This window comes from Neoarius graeffei, chromosome 15 (assembly GCF_027579695.1).
Source record: "Neoarius graeffei isolate fNeoGra1 chromosome 15, fNeoGra1.pri, whole genome shotgun sequence".
Lineage (NCBI taxonomy): Eukaryota > Metazoa > Chordata > Actinopteri > Siluriformes > Ariidae > Neoarius > Neoarius graeffei.
Window position 1 is genome coordinate 28455182 of NC_083583.1, and position 23079 is coordinate 28478260.

At 39.8% G+C, this 23079-nt stretch overlaps 1 protein-coding gene across 4 annotated transcripts in view; it reads left to right on the forward strand.

The window, feature by feature from the left end:
* The window catches only part of arnt2 (aryl-hydrocarbon receptor nuclear translocator 2), a 399781-nt gene that overhangs the window by 83471 nt on the left and 293231 nt on the right, over positions 1 to 23079 (forward strand). For 2 of the 4 annotated variants that reach the window (XM_060941110.1, XM_060941111.1), the window contains exons 3-6: positions 3093 to 3140; positions 5886 to 5930; positions 7035 to 7115; positions 13787 to 14000. In XM_060941110.1, the coding sequence (XP_060797093.1) occupies positions 3093 to 3140; positions 5886 to 5930; positions 7035 to 7115; positions 13787 to 14000 (388 nt within the window). The remainder of the gene's footprint in view (positions 1 to 3092; positions 3141 to 5885; positions 5931 to 7034; positions 7116 to 13786; positions 14001 to 23079) is intronic. The other 2 variants (XM_060941112.1, XM_060941113.1) reach the window with 1 other exon arrangement.

The window sequence follows — 23079 nt, forward strand, 5'->3', positions numbered from 1 at the left end:
ATATGTAAAATGGTTGAATTAACACAGGAAATGGGAGAATAAATAAATAACGGTCTCGATGAACCAGGTGGAAATACTTTGCCGGTCGGACCTCGCCTGCAGGCTGTATTCTGCATGTTTGTAATAGAGGGGTGACATCTGTTTCTGCCAGACTCAGTGACCGATGCCTGATTTAAACTAAGTCTAAATCTAAAATCTGATCATAATTTTTGCATTTTAAAGAGAAATAGAAACGTATCTAAGTTATGATATACAGATTAAAAAACATCTGTGTCTTTGCATGCCATACATATGTTATTTACCAGCTGGGAGATCTGTATGGTTAAATACTGTGACCAAGGTCTTGAAAAGTACTGAGCGAGGCCCTCTGGGCCGAGGTCAGTATTCAAGGCCGAGGTCACGGTATTTCACCATACGGACCGACCTTAAGCTGGTAAATAATATATTTATTTTTTTCTTTACCAAATTCTAACAGAAAACGAGAGCGCCCGAAAGGGAAAACCGAGCCGAGCTGCCATTTTGAATCCTCATTCACGGCTGTAATGCAAATTGCTTCCTCCTCGGTATACAAGTGCACTTCCATGGCAGGAAAAAAACCTACATTTTGCCGTCTATGTCGTCCCCTATTTATACAAAATTGAGTCATTCAGGATTCAGCCATGTTTTTGCTCGGCGTTAGCAAGTTACAGGTTTTAGCTTTCTCCTGAAATGTTCTCTTTTATTTCTTCTTCCTCAGGGTAGTAAAACTCACTTTCGCTGTGAACACTGTCGTTATCGCTATCCATGCTGTAAAATTAATGCTATATAATAATGCAATAGGACAAGGCAATGCACTATTATGCAACAGGTTATGAGGTGTTGCAACTTTTTACTTCTACAGTACTGTGCAAGTCTTAGGCACATGTAAAGAAATGCTGTAGACTAAAAATGGCTTAAACATAATGAAATGAAATGTTTCAACATTAAAAAAACCTGTAAACAGCAGGAAGATCTAATAAATAAAACAAAGTCAATATTTGGTGTGAGACAACCCTTTGCTTTAAAGCTAGACGACCTTTCGATTTCATAAAATCGGTGAAATTTAGTTCCCTCTGAAATTTGGTCATTGTGATAGATGTTTATTTCTGTAATATCTCAAAAAAAAATCAGGCCATTCTGTGGCTGGGAAGTTATTTAATTTGAGGGGATTCCTGAGCAATTAATGTGCATGAAATCGCTCGCTTTGCACAGTCGAGCAGACAGAGGAAGTCCGCATGTGCAGGTTTACCTTGACCGTGCACTGACGGTTCCATCATTCTGTTGCTAATCGAACAGCTGATCACACCGAGGTGCTCACTGACCACCGATATTTATTATTTTGGTTCTGCATTTCCTTTCCTTCGCAACATAATGTCTCTTCTTCTCGCTTTCCGTTACTATAGTCGGTCTTTCACGTTTCATTTGCACACTCACGTCCTCCATTTTTCTCTCCTGTTTCAAATTTGTATCCCACAATGCCTTGCACGAACAGGGAAAGCCCATCACGTGATGCATGACATCGTATCTTGAATTGGGTCATGGTGAAGCAGGAAAAAATAGCGGAGAATTTAGGGCCATGTGGAGATAAATTTAATTAATTGTTCTGTTTTTAAAAACCTAATAAAATTGGAAGTCTGTGATTTGAATTCAGTAGCTTTTGGTCCACCAAACAAAAATAATTGGGTGTCAGGGGAAAATTTATGACCTCAACTTGAAAAATTTGAAAGGCGGTACAGCTTAAAAAAAATAGTAGTCTCTGGTAAATGAGCTGTAGGTTTTACTGAGCATCTTACAGAACCAGCCACAGTTCTTCTGGACACTTTGACTGTCGCACTCACTTCTTCATTTTGCACCAAAATCCAGCAGCCTTCATTACGTTTTCTTTTTTAATCTGAAAAGTGCTCTCTTATGTCATATGCTGCTCAGATATGAATTTTTTTCCCCTGTAATATTTAATTTTGTGCTGGAAAATGAACGTTTGGAACTCTAAAATGTTTTTGTACTGACTCGATAATGTCAGTCATAAAATAAAAATCTATAACCAAGTCTGTTTGGGGGGGGAAGGGTGCCTGAGACTTTTGCACAGTACTGTATATTTGAAGCATCTCGTTTAACGTCATACTGAATCTTTAAAATTATAGAAATTTTTTTTTTTCTGGGGCGGCACGGTGGTGTAGTGGTTAGCGCTGTCGCCTCACAGCAAGAAGGTCCGGGTTCGAGCCCAGCGGCCGGCGAGGGCCTTTCTGTGTGGAGTTTGCATGTTCTCCCCGTGTCCGCGTGGGTTTCCTCCGGGTGCGCCGGTTTCCCCCACAGTCCAAAGACATGCAGGTTAGGTTAACTGGTGACTCTAAATTGACCGTAGGTGTGAATGTGAGTGTGAATGGCTGTCTGTGTCTATGTGTCAGCCCTGTGATGACCTGGCGACTTGTCCAGGGTGTACCCTGCCTTTCACCCGTAGTCAGCTGGGATAGGCTCCAGCTTGCCTGTGACCCTGTAGAACAGGATAAAGCGGCTAGAGATAATGAGATGAGATTTTTTTTTCGGTCTCTGTCAGTGATTGATTTTTTTTTTTCGGTAGACGTTTAATAAAAGATTGTTTTGGAGCTGTAACAATTGACCGTTTTGTACTTGGGTGGCACGGTGGTGTAGTGGTTAGCACGGTCGCCTCACAGCAAGAAGGTTCTGGGTTCGAGCCCAGCAGCCAGTGGGGGCCTTTCTGTGTGGAGTTTGCATGTTCTCCCTATATCTGCGTGGGTTTCCTCCGGGTGCGCCAGTTTCCCCCACAGTCCAAAGACATGCGGTTAGGTTAATATGGGATGGCCTTGGGTTGAGATGCCCTTGAGCGAGGCACCTAACTCCCAACTGCTCCCCGGGCGCTGTTAGCATGGCTGCCCACTGCTCTGGGTACGTGTGTGTGCTCAATACTCACGTGTGTTCACTGCTTGAGATGGGTTAAATGCAGAGAGGAATTTCACAAGTGTGTGATGAATAAAGTTGTGCTTTCTTTCTTTCTTTCTTTCTTTCTTTCTTGGTTGATACAATATATTCACACTGTTTTATTTCTCACCCTGCAGGATGGATTTTGATGATGAAGATGGAGAAGGGCCGAGCAAATTTTCAAGGTTCGGATTACAACCGATTACGACAAATCTTTTTTCAGCTTTATATTTTAATTACTTTATGACACAAACGAAACGCTATGAAAACATTTTTACGAATCCTCAGCACTACCTTCACATGCCATGAATCATGTCTTGTCTTTATTATTTTCCATCTACTTTGGTAAATCATACTTTGAGTTTTTCTCTGTGTGTCTCTCAGCCATGCTGAAGTCTGAGTTTGTGCCATTTTAAACCATTTAATCATGTTTTTTTTTTTTTTTTGGTTTTGTTTTGTTTTATCTTTGCCTCAACATGTTGTTTCTTTCCAGTCCATGTTCTCAGTAAAGGATGTGTATCCGTAATTCCCCGGAGTGGAGACACTGCCCTCTGCTGGCTGCGCTACAAATCTCCTCACTCTACCTCTCTTACAGCATCACTGCTCTAAACCCATCACTGCCCTGCAGCCTCGATCAGTACTATAGCAACTCAGTCTGCACCGAGTGTTTGATAAGCCATCAGACAAAATGGGCCTGTTTTAAATATGCAATTATTACCTCTTCACAGTCAGGATACTGTTATTGGGGGGGGGGAGAAATACCATGAAATACGTGTAGCTGTTCTCATCAGTCAATTTTATTTTGACGATTAATCAGAATTTTTAATCAAGACAGTAAGCATGCATTATGAAAAATTAGTTATAATTTAGTTTCCCCTAATTCAGAAGAATGTATGGCGCTTGCTTAAATGTGTCCAAAATATAAAGCCACTGTTTTTATGTTAGCTTTTTAATTCCTTCTTTAGGGCTAAATAACGTCACGTTTGTCCATTTTAATGCCTCCATCATGTGGCTGAATCGTCTCGATCAGAACATAGAACTATATCATTATAATTAAGTTATTCCAGGGCGGCACGGTGGTGTAGTGGTTAGCGCTGTCGCCTCACAGCAAGAAGGTCCGGGTTCGAGCCCCGGGGCCGGCGAGGACCTTTCTGTGTGGAGTTTGCATGTTCTCCCCGTGTCCGTGTGGGTTTCCTCCGGGTGCTCCGGTTTCCCCCACAGTCCAAAGACATGCAGGTTAGGTTAACTGGTGACTCTAAATTGACCGTAGGTGTGAATGTGAGTGTGAATGGTTGTCTGTGTCTATGTGTCGGCCCTGTGATGACCTGGCGACTTGTCCAGGGTGTACCCCGCCTTTCGCCCGTAGTCAGCTGGGATAGGCTCCAGCTTGCCTGTGACCCTGTAGAACAGGATAAAGCGGCTAGAGATAATGAGATGAGAAGTTATTCCACGAAATCGAGTCGTGCATGAGCCGACAAGGCGTGTAAGCCATGTACGATGAGATTGAGTGGAATAACTGTTTTATTCTATCCACATTCACTGGATTTTGAGAAACGGAGCATTTTTATTTTTTGCAAATCTGATAAATAAAAACTTCATACAAAATGTCCGACAAAATCATTTCATTTCCGCTCAGAATGTAAACAAACTGGCGAAATGACAGGAACAATTTGTGGAAAATGCTCTAATAATATAATTCTTGAAAAATAAAGCTACGTTCTTAGCATCAAATACTTTTATTCCTTTTTTTTTTTGGTAATTTTTTGGGATTTTTTTTCGAGTAGAATTGTTATTTTGTCCTCAGTTGGTTCAGTAACATGCGCCACCATTTTCTTCTTCTTCTTTAGGGTTTTTTTGGCGGCTGGCAAACGAACTTAAAGGTGCATTACCACCACCGACTGGTCTGGAGTGTGGAACAGGAGATATTGGGGGGGTTAAACTATGATCTTTTAGCTATTTCTCTTTCTTTTAAATCCTTGATAACAAAGTAATATGGGCGGCATGGTGGTGTAGTGGTTAGCGCTGTCGCCTCACAGCAAGAAGGTCCTGGGTTCGAGCCCCGTGGCCGGCGAGGGCCTTTCTGTGCGGAGTTTGCATGTTCTCCCCGTGTCCGCGTGGGTTTCCTCCGGGTGCTCCGGTTTCCCCCACAGTCCAAAGACATGCAGGTTAGGTTAACTGGTGACTCTAAATTGACCGTAGGTGTGAATGTGAGTGTGAATGGTTGTCTGTGTCTATGTGTCAGCCCTGTGATGACCTGGCGACTTGTCCAGGGTGTACCCCGCCTTTCGCCCGTAGTCAGCTGGGATAGGCTCCAGCTTGCCTGCGACCCTGTAGAACAGGATAAAGCGGCTAGAGATAATGAGATGAGACAAAGTAATATATCTGACTTGATGCACGCCGCCATTTTATTTTTTTCTACTTACGGTATATGAGCTGATATCCTAGTAGTAGAGTAGCCAATCAGAGTGCACGGTTGCTCATATCCAGTGATTGTGGATCAAATAATTTATAATAGTAATGGAAACAACAAATGAAGAAACAGCTGTACGTGTCGTGTAAAGAGCTATGATAGTGAGCAGTAAACAAATGTGCAAAACAGGTTCAGGTATTTAGTGTCCAAGTGTCCGTGTCGTGCAAAATGGCAAATACAGGGCAGTGAAATATCTCATGTGAAATAGGGAAGCAGCCATTTTAAATTAATTTGTGTTTTCAGTTTTGTGTCATTGATTCATTTATGACCTCTTCAATCCATTTTTTGTTGCATACACACACACGCATGTTAGTGATACGATCTGTAATGCACGCATGTTAACAATACGATTTCTTTAAGATTTGTAATATTTTAAGCATCTGCAGTATGCAACTCTGTCAAGTCCTTTCTGTTATAATTATCTAGTTACTTATTCCTTTTTTTTTCTTTCTGTTTGCAGGTATGATGATGATCAAATGCCTGCTGATAAAGAACGTTATGCTAGGTAGGGCGACGTGGCACTGCTAGAATTCTGTCACTCAGACAGAGGCTCTTCACTAGAGCCAAGTCATCACATCTGTCCTGGCAAGAAGTCATGAAAATGAGCAAGTGATCTGAGATTGAATGATAAACATATGTAGATTTGGGGTGAAACATTAATGCAGCTTATAAATGAGGCCGAATTCAAACCAAGCATACAGATATCAGCTTAGGTTCTTGAGAAGATCCTTTCCCCCTTCCCTGATAGGAAAAATATTAGTGGAGAATAAATAATAGATCTGTATATTTAGTTCAGTGAATTGATAAAAGCACATTATTCATTGACATTTGTTGGATCTCCAGAAGTGAGTCCATGTCATGGATGTAACCAAATATGAGTACATATGAACAGATAAATGGTTCGAAGCGGATATAAATACAGACACAAACAGGAGGAGCTTTAAAGCTTGCCAGAAGCTTCACAGGGCGTCTGGTTTAGACAGGAGGTGTGCATCAGGACTGGGATCCCATGGGATGCAACAAAAACAAGCAGGAGGTTTTAACTTTCATGTGGCCATGAGAGAGAAGTCCGATATGATGCTTGTGGGAAGATGAAAGCTCACATTTATTAACACTCGAGAGATGTAGCTGAGGTTGAGGAACTGTTAGAGCCAGAATTCACACACCATGTTGGGCATTTCTACCTCTTGTGTATTTTCCAGCGTTTCTGGAGTCATAGTGGTCTAAAGTCCTTCCCACACCATGCCCTGGTCTTCCCAGGCAGTCTCCCGTCCCAGTACTAATCAGGCCGTTAAGGCGCATTGGGCGGCACCGATTTCTGTTTCCGTAGCCCTCGGCCTCTCGCCTATACAGCTAGGATTACAGTGGGGGCGGTCCTCTGGTAACCACGAGAGTTTGACTCCCTAATTGCAGCATGCCTTGCCAGATGGCAGTAGATACCATTTTTACGATGGTCTTTGGTATGAGAAGAACTTGCAATCCCCTGATCGAGAGGCAGACACGCTAACCACTAGGCCAGACAACAACAAGACAGTCATCTGTATCCCCCGCCCTATATACCAGCTGTATACCAAATTTCAAGATATTATTTGTCACATTTTTTTCCAAGTTGTGCTGCAGGAAACCAACCCTACCTCTTTACACTGACCTCAGCAGCCCATGGCATAAGCCCACCGGACCTTTGGTCCAGGTGAGCTAAAAATTAAAATTTCTCACATTTCTTAGTATCAAAAGGCACATATACATTACTTCATCAACACATATACCAACTTTCAAGACCATACCACTCATAGTTTTCAAGTTCTGCTCCGGAAACAAAACCTACCCCTAAGACTAACCTGAAGGACTAAGTCTGAAATTGTTTCCATGGAAACATGAAAAATAAAAATTTCTCAAATTTCTTAGTATGAAAAGGCACATCTACATCACCTTGTTAACATGTATACCAAGTTTCAAATCCGTATCAGGAATAATTTTGGATACATGCACCGGAAACCAACATTGCTCTTAGAAACTAAGTCAAAATCAATTTTTCAAATTTTTACATAAAAAATACTTTTTTTTTTCCTTTCCCCTTCCCCAAAAATCCAAAATAGCAAAGGCACTAGTTCATATGTTGCTTGATATGTTTACAAATTTTCATGAAGATATTTTCAGTAGTTTTAAAGATATGGCCCGGGAACAAAACATGACCGGACGGATGGATGGAACCCGTTTCTATCTATAATAATAAGAAAAAGAAAGAAAGGAAAAAACACTTTCCGTTTTAGGCCATGCCCACTTTCAGCTTTAAATCCAAGTACAAATGCAGATATTTGGAGTAAAGTTAGACACAGGTACACCTACTGGCATTGTTTTACATCCCTAGTTTGTGGATTCCTTGCGATTCTGCTGTGGATTGTTCTTGCCTAGTGAACTGCAAGGCATCTTGAGCGCTAAAGAGTCCTTTCATTGCTTGAGTTGGGTTTAAACCGATCCCTTCCAAATTTGTGATCATTATTAATGACAGCCGCCATGTGGGAGTGCTACATGTCAGAGACCTTAGCTCAAAAGTCCTAACTAAAGCAAAATGTTAGCCTTTTTTTCCCCTCTTTTTCAAAGGCAAAAAAAAAAAATCCACTTCATCAGGAAGGATGTGGGACACAAAAAAAGTAATTATTTTTATTACCTCCACCAACTTTGTTGGAGGAGGTTATGTTTTTGCCTCCACTTGTTTGTTTGCTTGTTTGTCTGTTCCCAACGTAACTCAAAAAGTAGTGAACATATTTTGATGAAATTCTGAGGAAAGGTGAGCCTTGGGCCAAGGAACAGTAGACCTCCTCAGCTCCATCAGAGTGCCGAGGTCACATGGTTTGAAATGGGTAAACGAACCCAACAAGCATCATGTGTTTGTATGGATTATCTGTATTCATGAGCTATGAAGTTGGAGATACAGTACCGTTCAAAAGTTTGGGGTCACTTTGAAATGTCCTTATTTTTGAAAGAAGAGCACTGTTCTTTTCAATGAAGATCACTTTAAACTAATCAGAAATACACTCTATACATTGCTAATGTGGTAAATGACTATTCTAGCTGCAAATGTCTGGTTTTTGGTGCAATATCTCCATAGGTGTATAGAGGCCCATTTCCAGCAACTATCATTCCAGTGTTCTAATGGTACAATGTGTTTGCTCATTGCCTCAGAAGGCTAATGGATGATTAGAAAACCCTTGTACAATCATGTTAGTACAGCTGAAAACAGTTTAGCTCTTTAGAGAAGCTATAAAACTGACCTTCCTTTGAGCAGATTGAGGCTACATCCACACGACAACGGCAACGAGATTTTTTTAAAAAAATATCGCGTCCACATGGGCAACGGATCAGTAAAATATCAGGTTCATATGGCAATGCAGCGCTTGCTGAAAACGATGCAATACACATGCCACACCTCTACGTGCGCTGTAAGACGGTCCCATCGGAGACACCAGAACAATAGAAGTAGACGCATGCGCATAAACCCCTTCTTCTGTAGCGTCAGCCACATAAAGTTTTGATTATTAATTAGTAGCGTAAAACGAAAGACGCGGAAAGAGGAATGAATGGGGGTAGATGGAAGCGGGTACGCCAACATTCTGATATCCTCCAGAATTCTTTAATGGTCTGGAATAAATTGAATGCTACACGTTGATGGATTACTTTGTTCTTCTACGTCCTTTTTGAGGAATGTATTGTCGGACTTAAACCAACATCTGAAGAGGTGAGATCGCTCCTTTTTTTTTTTTCCCTATTTTTGCTGGTGGGATTGTTTTTGTTTTTGGAAAGCAGTGAAAGTATTTTGTAAGCGCATTTCATGAACCAAGTTATAGGATTTGTTGACAACTCGCATCGAGTTCGTTACACTTCTACCCGGCGTGAAGCACTGACAGTCATGTGGTTGTGACGTCATCATAAACAAATCCGTTCTACTCATCCAGACGACTTCGCAACGGCGCTGTTGCCAGATTTTTCCACTCTGGAACCCGTTCTCAAAAGATTTCGTTTTGGGGCACCCAAAACGCTGGTGCCGTGTGGACGCCAGGCCGAAACGATAAACAATTTTATCAGATTCACCTGAATCCGTTGCCGTGTAGACAGGGCCTGAGTTTCTGGAGCATCACGTTTTTGGGGTCGATTAAATGCTCAAAATGCCTAGAAAAATGTCTTGACTATATTTTCTATTCATTTTACAACTTATGGTAGTAAATAAAAGTGTGACTTTTCATGGAAAAAACAAAATTGTCTGGGTGACCCCAAACTTTTGCACGGTAGTGTATAGCTCAAAATGGTATATTATTGCACAGCTTACGGTTGCAGTAATAATTCAACTGATAGTACTCGATCATTTCATTCTTTTCCGAGCAATAAAAGACTTCAGCAGGTAAGAAATTATTAAATTTACAAATTAATTTGCATTGTTTGGTAGTTGTGTGCGCTGTAGCATTGAAACCTTCATCTTGCCGAGCCAGTTAAATTTGTATTTCTTTTAGATTTGGATGTTTCCCACGTGGCCCTAAATTCATTAATTGTAAAAAAAAAAAAGGAAAATTGGAAGTCTGTGATTCAAATTCAGTAGCTTTCGGTCCACTAACCAAAAATAATTAGGTGTCGGGAAAATTCTTTTTATGGCGTAAACTTGAAAAATCTGAAAGGCAGTCTACCTTTAACCTGCTTTATGTTTAACCCGTTAGTTTAAGCTTCGATTAAATTTGTCTGCCTGCTAATACGAGGTAATGCTAGTTAGCTACTGTTATTCAACAATATAGCTTTTAGGTTGTTTTCTAAAGCTTCAAATGTTGTCGTTATTAGCTATGATTGTAGACCGTATAGCTGTCAAACCTAGTATAAGCGAATGGTATGGTCATAAAAACGGTTAAAAAAAAAGCTTTTAGTCGTACAACCCCGATTCCAAAAAAGTTGGGACAAAGTACAAATTGTAAATAAAAACGGAATGCAATAATTTACAAATCTCAAAAACTGATATTGTATTCACAATAGAACATAAACAACATATCAAATGTCGAAAGTGAGACATTTTGAAATTTCATGCTAAATATTAGCTCATTTGAAATTTCATGACAGCAACACATCTCAAAGTTGGGACAGGGGCAATAAGAGGCTGGAAAAGTTAAAGGTACAAAAAAGGAACAGCTGGAGGACCAAATTGCAACTCATTAGGTCAATTGGCAATAGGTCATTAACATGACTGGGTATAAAAAGAGCATCTTGGAGTGGCAGCGGCTCTCAGAAGTAAAGATGGGAAGAGGATCACCAATCCCCCTAATTCTGCACCGACAAATAGTGGAGCAATATCAGAAAGGAGTTCGACAGTGTAAAATTGCAAAGAGTTTGAACATATCATCATCTACAGTGCATAATATCATCAAAAGATTCAGAGAATCTGGAAGAATCTCTGTGCGTAAGGGTCAAGGCCGGAAAACCATACTGGGTGCCCGTGATCTTCGGGCCCTTAGACGGCACTGCATCACATACAGGCATGCTTCTGTATTGGAAATCACAAAATGGGCTCAGGAATATTTCCAGAGAACATTATCTGTGAACACAATTCACCGTGCCATCCGCCGTTGCCAGCTAAAACTCTATAGTTCAAAGAAGAAGCCGTATCTAAACATGATCCAGAAGCGCAGACGTCTTCTCTGGGCCAAGGCTCATTTAAAATGGACTGTGGCAAAGTGGAAAACTGTTCTGTGGTCAGACGAATCAAAATTTGAAGTTCTTTATGGAAATCAGGGACGCCATGTCATTCGGACTAAAGAGGAGAAGGACGACCCAAGTTGTTATCAGCGCTCAGTTCAGAAGCCTGCATCTCTGATGGTATGGGGTTGCATTAGTGCGTGTGGCATGGGCAGCTTACACATCTGGAAAGACACCATCAATGCTGAAAGGTAGATCCAGGTTGTAGAGCAACATATGCTCCCATCCAGACGACGTCTCTTTCAGGGAAGACCTTGCATTTTCCAACATGACAATGCCAAACCACATACTGCATCAATTCCAGCATCATGGCTGCGTAGAAGAAGGGTCCGGGTACTGAACTGGCCAGCCTGCAGTCCAGATCTTTCACCCATAGAAAACATTTGGCGCATCATAAAACGGAAGATACGACAAAAAAGACCTAAGACAGTTGAGCAACTAGAATCCTACATTAGACAAGAATGGGTGAACATTCCTATCCCTAAACTTGAGCAACTTGTCTCCTCAGTCCCCAGACGTTTACAGACTGTTGTAAAGAGAAAAGGGGATGTCTCACAGTGGTAAACATGGCCTTGTCCCAACTTTTTTGAGATGTGTTGTTGTCATGAAATTTAAAATCACCTAATTTTTCTCTTTAAATGATACATTTTCTCAGTTTAAACATTTGATATGTCATCTATGTTCTATTCTGAATAAAATATGGAATTTTGAAACTTCCACATCACTGTATTCCGTTTTTATTTACAATTTGTACTTTGTCCCAACTTTTTTGGAATCGGGGTTGTACATCATGTAGACAAGTTGTAAGGTAACTAAAACTCCAACTGCCCGAATAGCACAGGGATCAAAATACACGAATGACGTTAAAATCCCAGAAGATTGTTTGCTTGCTCTGTTACATCAAGCAAACTGGATCTACAAGTAGCTCTTCATAAATTCTGTAGAAATCAAACATTTACTTTTATACGGTACATGCTGCATAAGTCAAACCACGTTAATATATGTATTAATATCCTTTGTTTTATTTATGGTTGCACTGCTTCTAAAGCCCTTATTGGTGTTTAGTTTAGTTTTGTCTTATAAGTAAGTGTGGTTGTTCAGTGCTGTATTGAAGAAGGAAGAAAAAAAGCCGGGTCATCCATGAAACAGTGCCCCTGGAGCAGGGATAGTTACGGGCCTTACTCAAGGTGGCAGATTGACAGTGCCAGGGCTGGAGCTCCGTAGGCCAGAGTCCTAACCGCTGAGCTGTATAGTTCTGTCTGTTAACAGTAGATTTTTGGTAACTGCAGATGTCTTAGTGCTCACAAGGTTCTCCAGGAAATTTGAAGTAACTGACTTAAAAAAAAAAATAGTAGTAGGTGGGTCTGGAATTTGCCTAAGGCATGCTAATGCTAGGGGGCATGCCCCCCCAGAAAATTTTTAAATTTGCATGGCTCCTGGCGCATTCTTGGCTAATAAATTACGAACCATTTCCCTGTAAAATACTTGCAGAATATGTATGAAATTTCCCCCCAGATGTGTATGTGCTTGGCTTTCTCAGTTCCCCCTCTGTAGTACGTTGCCTGGCTCTGTAACATAACTACATATGCTACGGTGTGGTCACATGGTCCGGCTCAGCCAATCAGAGAATCGATCGACAAATACAGCGTCGCTTCCGGTCATGCTAGACTTGAATCGAAGACAATTTCGTGGTGGAATAAATGGATTTGAAGCAAATTATGGGCAGCGGAGATGATCTAAATCACTTGAACATTGAAAGGCAAGTTTTTTTTTTTTTTCCTGGGATCGAGTAGCCGGCACAGACCGTCTGTGTAGGTGGGGAAAACCGCCGGTCACTGGTGCTTATGGACATCTCTGTGCTCCTTTTTGGGATTTTGTTTTTAAATGTTCTGTCAAGCCCAAGGTAATGCTCGTGTTTACTATAACTGCTGTACATATTACATATCAGTTAATGCACAAAATTATATAAAATATGTCATGCATTCCTTTTTTGCCGAACAGTTCCCATGACAAGCAGCGACGTTTTGGTTTCTGTCTTGGTCCTGTGGCTGTCTCCCGTCCTCTCATTGCTTTGTTACCTGATTGTGGTCACCTGTTCTGTGTTACTCCTTGATTAGGTTGTTTATGTATACCCATACACCCTGCTGTTTCTTTTTCGTTACGAAGTGAAGTATTGCTTTTTGTGTTCCTGAGTTCTATATCGAATAGTGCTTCCTGGATTTGATATGTGCTTGTTTTGACTTATTTGACTGTCTGTCGAAGGAGTATGACAGTGACAGCGCCGGTAAAATACTATTTGAGTCTTAAGCTTGCTGAGGTGTAGAACAGCAATCAACACACACTTTTTTTTTTTCTTTAAAGACAGGCCCATTATAATAGAATGATTTTAGCACATAAAACAACATTAAGTCAAGGTACTATTCAACATGAGCACAGTTTGCCAGTCAGTTATAGATTTTCTTGTGCTCCACTTTGTATAAAGTGAATATGAATTACTTATGAGTTCATCTCTTATTTAACACATTCAGTCCAGTCAGACTTTTCCCAGAACTTGTTAACGGATTGTAGTTCTTAATTAATTTGTTATTACGTGCATATAAAGCAGTAATGTTTTCCTGTTTCTCTGTGCAGAGAGAACCACAGCGAGATTGAGCGACGTCGGCGTAATAAAATGACGCAGTACATCACTGAGCTGTCGGACATGGTGCCCACTTGCAGTGCGCTGGCGAGGAAACCCGACAAGCTCACCATCCTGCGTATGGCTGTGTCACACATGAAGTCCATGAGAGGAACCGGCAACACGTCCACTGACGGAGCCTACAAACCCTCCTTCCTCACCGAGCAGGTCAGCAGCGTGGCTCCATCACCAACCACATAAATTACACTTAATTTGTTGATTTTTATTTATGGCCAAGGCTATTTTTGGCAATTTGAAAAAATGAAATGAAGTAAAAACAAACAAAAAATTCTACCGAATAAACTCCTGATTCAAAGCTCATCGTACTCTCTCTAGATATGATTTAAAGAGCAGACAGAAATTAGGGAAATTAGAGAGGGGTAAAAATGCCATGGGCTGCTGTTAGGAGTCGCAGAGGAAGAATGGACGATTCGTCTGATTATTAATTTTATATAGGGCTGTCAAACGATTCAAATTTTTAATCGCGATTAATCTCATAAAATTATGTAGTTAATCGCGATTAATCGCAAAAAAAACATTTAAGCATCTGTTTAAATTGTACTCAAATACATTTCTACATCAGAGCAAACATTTGAATATATGCTCTGATGCGCCATGTCAATTATAAGGCTCATCTTCTCTATAATAGACAATATATCGGCCTAATGCACAAATATTTGGCATTCGGGTTTTGATATTAGATCTAGGCATGCAGCATATTCTTTCCAATGTAGCCTATCAGACATCTGTTGGGCATACTGTAGGCTATGTGCAAAATACAATTTGGAGAAATAACAGACTATATATTTTTTTCTCAACTGTAATGGCTGCAAGCTACACTTTGAAGAGCAAAGAGGAAGTAGTTTGACTCCTGCAAGTTCATTCAAGTGAAGCAGTAGGCTATTTGGAAATCGCTAGGCTACCTACAATCTACAGGTGGAGAAAAGGGAATGTGCGCATTCCCGATCGTAGCCCATCAGATATCAACACATTTCACCCGGTAAAGTGAAAGTAAATGGAACTCGCACCGCATCGCATATGCAGACTACACTTGAACTGACCATGTTGCGGGTTTATTTGTCAAGTTGTAGAGCTACGTTTTACCACAAAGTTAATGTCATAACTAGCTTTATTTTGCATGCTAGTCACCTGCGAAAATATGCATTGTTCCTTACCAAGATGAGCCCAATTCACTGTTGTTTAAATACCCTGCGATAACACAGTCATTTTTTTTTATCGCGATCAAATTAAATTGCGTTAATGCACTAATAACGCGTTAACTTCGACAGCCCTAATTTTATAATATCATATTTAACAGGCGACAATCATCACATGCTCACTAACCCTCTAAAGCCGACAGAGACAAAGAAACGCCTGGATATATATTTGCCGATTCTTAGTTTATTCTTTCAGTCAGTATTAAGTGTTGCACATCATCTGATTCAGGGGAATCTACCCTTTCTTTCTAGTGCAGTGTAAAGTCATCATCATGCATTACCTTTGTGTGTGTATTCAGTATTTTACATGGGAAAAAAACGGTCAGTGAAAAAAGCTCGTGGTGAGTTGAATAACTCTAGAGTCAACCAGTTTTTTTTTTTAAATCATTTTGAAAAGTTGTATTTAAAAGTAGACTGCCTTTCAGATTTTAAGTGTAGGTCATAAAAGGAATTTTCCCTGACACGCAGTTATTTTTCTTTAGCGGACCAAAAGCTACTGAATTCGAATCATGGACTTCCAATTTTATTATTATTACTTTTTTTTTTTAAATAGAACAATTAATGAATTTATCTCCACGTGGCCCTAAATTCTCTGCTATTTTTGCCTGCTTCACCATGACCCAATTCAAGATACGACATCCTGCATCATGTGGCGGGCTTTCCCTGTTTGCGCAAGGCATTGTGGGATACAAATTTGAAACAGGAGAGAAAAAACGGAGGACGTGAGCGTGCGAATGAAACGTGAAAGACCGACTACAGTCACGGAAAGCGAGAAGAAAAGACGTTATGTTGCGAAGGAAAGGAAACGCAGGACCAGACTAATAAATATCGGTGGTCAGCGAGCACCTCGGTGTGATCAGCTGTTTGTTTAGCGACAGAATGATGGAACTGTCAGTGCACAGTCAAGGTAAACCTGCACATGCGCATGCGGACTTCCTCTGTCTGCTTGATTGTGAGCGATTTCATGCACATTATTTCCTCGGGAATCCCCTCAAATTAAATAACTTCCCAGCTACAGAATGGCCTGATATTTTTTGAGATATTACAGAAATAAACATATATCACAATGACCAAATTTCAGAGGGTACTAAATGAACTTGAAAGGCCATCTAACTTTAAGTGTTTTGAAGCTCCATGTGAAGGTTAGTGCGAATACACTACTTCATTTATTCATTAGAGCTCACTGACACTAGGAGGCACTTTTCCTTGTGTTATTCAGTGTTATTCAGCCTCACAGTCCTATCAACACCATGTCCGTGCACGGAAACGTCCCCTCCAGTAAGCTTCCGTTCCCGTACCATGTGATTATACACATTGTAAATGTGTATAAGTTGTGGTTATCGTAAAAGCGTCATTCAAGTTGCATCGAAAAGCAGAGAATCTCACGGTTCAGACACAGTTTAAAGCTCATCTCTATCCTAAACGGCTCTAAAATTATTTAATGCTTTGTAGTACATAATGCAATGCTTAATTTGTAAGGGTTAAAAGACGTTGTTTAACAATATTTAGTGCTGTCAAGCGATTAAAATATTTAATCGCGATTAATGTCGCGACTGTCATAGTTAACTCGCGATTAATCGCAATTTAATCGCACATTTTTGTCACATGAAAAACCATTGTAATTCTCTTATCAGCATAAAAAAGTGAATGGGCTTGCTTTGTACCAATGTTTTTTTTTTTTATTGCAGAGCATAACACGTCACAGCCACTGACATCCATAACTTCCATATTAGATGAGAAAACCAAGGGATGAAAAATAAAGTGCATATCACTGTGAAAATTAAAAAAATGTTTTATTTTACTCTTCATTAGTTTCTTTTGAAGAGAAGTATTTGCCATAAAAGAAGAAAAAAACAGATAACAAAAATAAAAAATATGTAGGCACAAAAGCAGCCCCTTAAAAAGGCTGATACAAAATGAAAAGTGTCCTTTGAGTGGAGCAGTACGCGGTAGATAGCTCAGGTAAGCTAATCAGTCAGCATACTGTAGCAAGCTACCAAAACCTGAGGCCAAAATAACCAACCTACAAGACTGAATATGATAAATGATGGAAATAGTGGAAAAACTGGAAATAGTGAATGAAAATAAAAATGTACTGTTTTATTTATTGAGTCACCACACAGACCTACTCTCGTTGAATAAAGTGAGCTGAATGACCGCCAAACTGAGTTCGGCCAGGTTCTAACGTCATACCAAAACAAAATACATCACTGATTCCTTCACATTCAGAAAGGTTAAAAACATTCATCATACGTTCAAAAACGTTCATCATAGTGTGGCACTGTATTATCTAATTCTCACTGCTTATAACTCTACACCTACCCGGTGGAGATGAGCTGGGAAACTGAAGACTGAAGGAACAGTATTGAAAAGTATTTTTCCAGTCTCACCTGTGAAAGGTAATCCCATGTGATCTCGTTTGGACGATAAACCTGTTGGTACAGTTAAACGCAGCACATGAATGAGGCATCTTTATTCTCGGCTACTGTCTAGACGCTATACCAGAGACGGTTGAAGACTCTCCACTTTGCCACATCCAATATGGCAGGCGAGGATAACGTATGATTCTACGCAGAAGGCGGCGTCTATGTTTATATGTCTATGCCTTTCTCCATCACTCACACTTACTCTTATTGAAGCAGCGTGCGACAAGCCTCAACAGGAACTACGGGTGACTCGCAGGGCCAAATTAGAATTTGCGTTAACGGCACTATTTTTTTTAATCGCGATAAATTGAGATCGCGTTAACGCGTTATTATCGCATTAACTTTGACAGCCCTAATAATATTTTATATTAGCAGAGGTGGTAGTGTTTCAAAATGGCTTCATATTCTTCATTCAAGTTCAAGTAGAATAATAAAAACGCTTAAACATTAGCAGAAGATTTTAGTTCCTGATAGTAAACAAGGCCCTCTTTAGGCTTCACAAAAAATATTAACTAAGGCTAACTAACAGCAGCTTTGACCCTAATCTTTCAAAAGTAGTGAGCAGAAAATAGAGATTTTTCTTTGGAAGTGTAGTAATTACCATAGTGAATGGGACTTGAGCTCAGCCAAAATTTTGCCAGACACCGAAACAGCAACAGGGTGAAGGATTTTGTAAGGGATTAGTGGCAGGCTGCCAGGTCGCTCCGTGGTGTGTAGCTGTCGATGTTGATTTTAAAAGTAACTAAGTAAATTACACAGGGAAATGAATTCTTAAGTATGAGAGTGAAATACTGGGGTGAGTGTGTGTAACCGACTATAACCAGTCACTTACTCTAATAATAACTAAAAGTCTCTGTGTGGCTAATAGATGATGCAGAGGAGGCGAAGGGTTGATCTGCCAGCATTTATTCTGGAAAACAATGAATGATGGAGGAAAGCATTCTGGTATCCCTACCAGGGCTGAACGATATGGACAAAATTTCATATCTCGAAATTCATGCCAGATATCTCGATATCGATACGATATGACTACAGGTTCGGTGAAAACCAAGCATTTTTCAGAAAAATAAAAACATCATAATACAAAAAATGTGGAAAGTGCAATTTTATTTTTAAGAACTCACTGCCAGTCATCAACATTAACATAAATTACGAATAAATTAATTACAAATCAAACATTTTACTGCAGCTCTGCTTTAACAATAAATAACAAATGCATCCGTATTTGTTATTTATTGTATGCTCCCCGGGGAAGAAGGACGTCTGCAGACAGCGGGTGTTAGGGTTCACCCAGTCGGAAACGGTCAACTTGCTTCTCGGGACCCCCGCCCTCGTGCCACCCAGAGCTCTGGGGGGGTTAGTCGCAAAAAAAGACAGGAACCCCAATGTAGTTCACATCTTTATTCGCAAGTTCCCCCAATTTGGACAAGAATACAGAGGGTTATTATATACGAGTGTTATCTGTGTGTAAATGACATCACTGTAGAGGGTGTGTGTGTCTATGGGGGGGTGTGAGTGAGTGACATCATTTTGATATCTGTGTCTATGTGTGTGTGTGTGTGTGTGTTTGTATGAGCAGGTCACATCTTAATTACATCACTGTTCTGATGGAATGTTCAGATGTATGTGTGTGTGTTTGACTTGCGTGCAAGTGAGCAGCTTGATCTTGGGGCAGGTCAAATAATCTCCATCAGTGTGTGTGTGTAAATCATAACATAATGACATATTTCTGATGATATGACATGATAGCAAGATACAAACAGATTTTAAAGGTCATTGCTAACGTACACCCCTTCAGGTCAGATATAACATAGGGCAATATGTACTTAAGATGGTGATGGAATTTTTCAACAAAGATATGTTATAAGAAAGTAAACAAAAAATAAGAATATGTCTAGTCTACGAAGGTCAAATGCATCAGAAATTAATGCCAAGTTAAACAGTAATAGTTTAAAGGATGAAAAGCTAAAATATTAAAATCATAATTTCTTAACACATGAATCTGTGCTAAGTCAGCAAATTACATCTTGATTTCATCAGTATGTAGTAAGACAATCATAAGCAAAATAACAAATAAGAATATGTCTTTAACAATCCTAAATTATATTCTGTAATTATAAAACTAACTTAAATCATTGAATGCATCTTAGATCTCACAATTAAATCTAAATCACTGCCATAGTATATGCAATAGTCCAAAATAATAAAGGATCTTAAAAAGCTCTCCCATATAAAGTCTTAACACTTTGTGCAGCAATAAGGCTAATACAAAACTATAAACTATAAAACTAACATGAATCATGGCTTTAAATTTAACTTTTAATCCCAAATACACGTTGGATATGCAGCTGTGGGTGTGTGTGGCATCATTGCAGACCTTGGCGCTGTTCAGACACATCTCTGATCAAAAATACACATTTAATATCAAAATAAACAAAATGTTCCCAAACAATGTCCAGCCGAGACATAAGGTCATTTTAACTGAACAGAAATGAATCCTTAATTTTGTCACAAATAAATTACTGCCTTCTTGGTCAAGAATTACAATTATTTATAAACCTACATAATAATAAAACCTAACAGCGGGTCTTGAGTTCAAAGTTTGTTGTAATAAAATGGACCGTTAAACTGATGTCCGGCTCGACCACAGGTCCGTGGTTGTGGCGAAATGATCGATTTCACGGAGCTCGGATTCAACATTCATTTTACACTCATTATAGAGTTTCGGAATGGCCACTTGATTAAAATGTGTTCAGGATGGTATTTTATAACGCTTGTCCAGCGTCCGAACCATTTTTTTTAAAGCCCTCTGTCGAGACTGTGTACACAGGTATCATGTCTTTTGCAATGTGGTATGTTATAGCGTCTGTAATTTCTTTATGTCTGGTGGACGTCGACTCGTACGGTGTAACGCTACTGAACGCATCAGCAATCAAACTTTGCTTTGGCTTATTTTGGGATGACTGAGAAGTCCCCGGTTTTTCTCTCATTGTCATACACTCTTCGTGCAGCACGCGATGGTGTTGTTTCAGGTGGTGAAACATGTTTGTTGTGCTACCTTGCTTTGTCGCAATTTTTGCTAAGCACGACCTGCACAACACCTCACTCTGGTTAACATCGTCCTTTTCGAATCCAAAATACCTCCAAATAATGGAGGAGGATTTATGTTTTGGCACCAAGTCAGATTCTGCACCGCCACCGGCCGCATTATCTTCCGCACTCATTTTCTTCCTTTCTTTTTAATTTCCCCGCTGTGTCTGTAGTGTGCGCGCGCGTGTCGGTCTCCGTCTCCCTCACTCCCGCCCTCATATGTTTGTCATTGGTTGGCTTCAGCTGTCGATCCACAGCAAGAATGAAATAAGGTTTGTGGTTGGCTGGCCTTAGCGGTGCATTCAAGGGCAATCGTAAAAATGATGTTTGTTGTGACTGCCAGAGCTGTACATGCAGGGCGAGCGTGGGGAGGGGTAATCTATATTGTCTATATCGTTGCTTTTTCGATATTAATATCTTGAATGGTCATATCTAGATATAGATACGATAATGATATATCGTTCAGCCCTAATCCCTACAACATAATACACCAATTAACACCCAGCCAAATGGCTACTCAGATAAACACTTGACTTTTCACATGGAATTTTACAGCGCTATTTTACATATGTGATCCGATACAAACAGAGGATGCGTGTCAAAACATTCTTACGTCAAAACATAAACATCATATCTTGGGAAAAAATATATACTGTATTAATGAATATTGTCCATGCAGGATTCACGAAGCCAGTGTACCCCTTTCCAGACACCCCAAGCACGATAATGTCCACAGGGGTGTTACGTTAATTAACACCCCATCAGAAACAATAGTGGAACCATTAACGGAACCCAACAAATTAACATATTTTACAATTGAGGGATTTGGGGAAGTTCCCAAAAGAAAACTTTATTCATATGAAATTATGACATTGCTACATATGCGTGGAAGAAGACTCTGGAGACAGAAATCTTGCCCTGTGTCTGAAATCGCTCATTCGTTCACTACTCCCTATATAGGGAATTACTATATAGAGGACTATATAGCGAGCTCATTGGTAAAATGAATAAACACTTTCGGACACTAGTCCGTCGCGCTGGTATTTACATCATTACTGTTGCACAATTAAAACGTGCCAGATCAGTCGGCTGGTGGGTTTTCAAAATAATAAATACATGCATTTATTTTTTTCGCGGTCTGGTTTCCATCAAATCGTACGCTATGATTGGCTTGCGAGCGGTCTGGACCCCGGTTACTGGCCTTTGGCGACTCACTCGTTCACAACAACAAACAACATAGTAGCAATTTTTTGTCGCCTAGATCAGGGAAGTGATCTAGATCAAGTGTTCTTTTCGGAAAATTCCGAGCTGACGTAGCTCGTCAAACAGGTTTTTGACGAGCTTGTAGCAGGTTTGTTCTAAATATGGTTTCCCTTTCGGGCGCTCTCGTTTTCTGTTAGAATTTGGTAAAGAAAAAATATATATATTATTTACCAGCTTAAGGTCGGTCCGTATCATGAAATGCCATGACCTCGGCCTTGGTCAGTATTTTCAAGACCCCGGTCATGGTATTTCACGATACAGACCTCCCAGCTGGTAAATAACATATATATGTATTTTTGTGATAAATCCATATTATACTGAGCGTATTTCCCACATTAATCAATTCTTGTGTAAAAATTGGAGATCACACATCTGATTATTTGCCCATAACATGTGGAGTACCGCAAGAGTCTGTCTTAGGTCCTAAACTGTTTATATTGTACATTGATGACTTATGTAATGTATCATGTATAATGAAATGCATTTTATTTGCCGATGATACAAACATCTTTTGCGCCGGGGACAATGCACAGCAGCTTATGGAAACAATCACAACCGAAATGAATAAATTAAAAAGGTGGTTTAATGTAAACAAATTGTCATTGAATTTGAGTAAAACAAAGATTGTTATTTGGAAAATATGAGTCGAACTCTCAAGTTGAATTGAAAATTGACAACATAACCATAGAAAGAGTTTATGAAATAAAATTTCTGGGTGTGATTGTTGATCATAAAGTCTGCTGGAAACCACATATTAATCATGTTAAAGCAAAAATAGCAAAGATTACTGCAATTTTGGGGAAATCAAGACACATTCTGGACTATAAATCACTACATACTCTGTATAATGCACTCATATTTCCATATCTGAGCTACTGTGTGGAGATATGGGGTAATACCTACAAATCTAACCTGCAGCCGTTATGCACATTACAAAAAAGAGCAATAAGAATTGTCAATAATATGGGATATCTTGAGCATACAAACGCATTATTCGTAAAAGCACACACTCTGAAATTCACAGATCTGGTTAAACACAAGACTGCACAAATTATGTATAAAGCAAGACATAACCTTCTTCCGGGTGAGGTACAAAATATGTTTATGGAAAGGCAGGGTGGGTATAACCTGAGAGGGGAAATGAATTTTAAGAGAGTAAATGTTAGAACAACTATGAAAAGTATGTGCATAACAGTCTGTGGGGTGAAATTGTAGACTGGTCTGGAAAATGAACTCAAAAATAGCACCAAC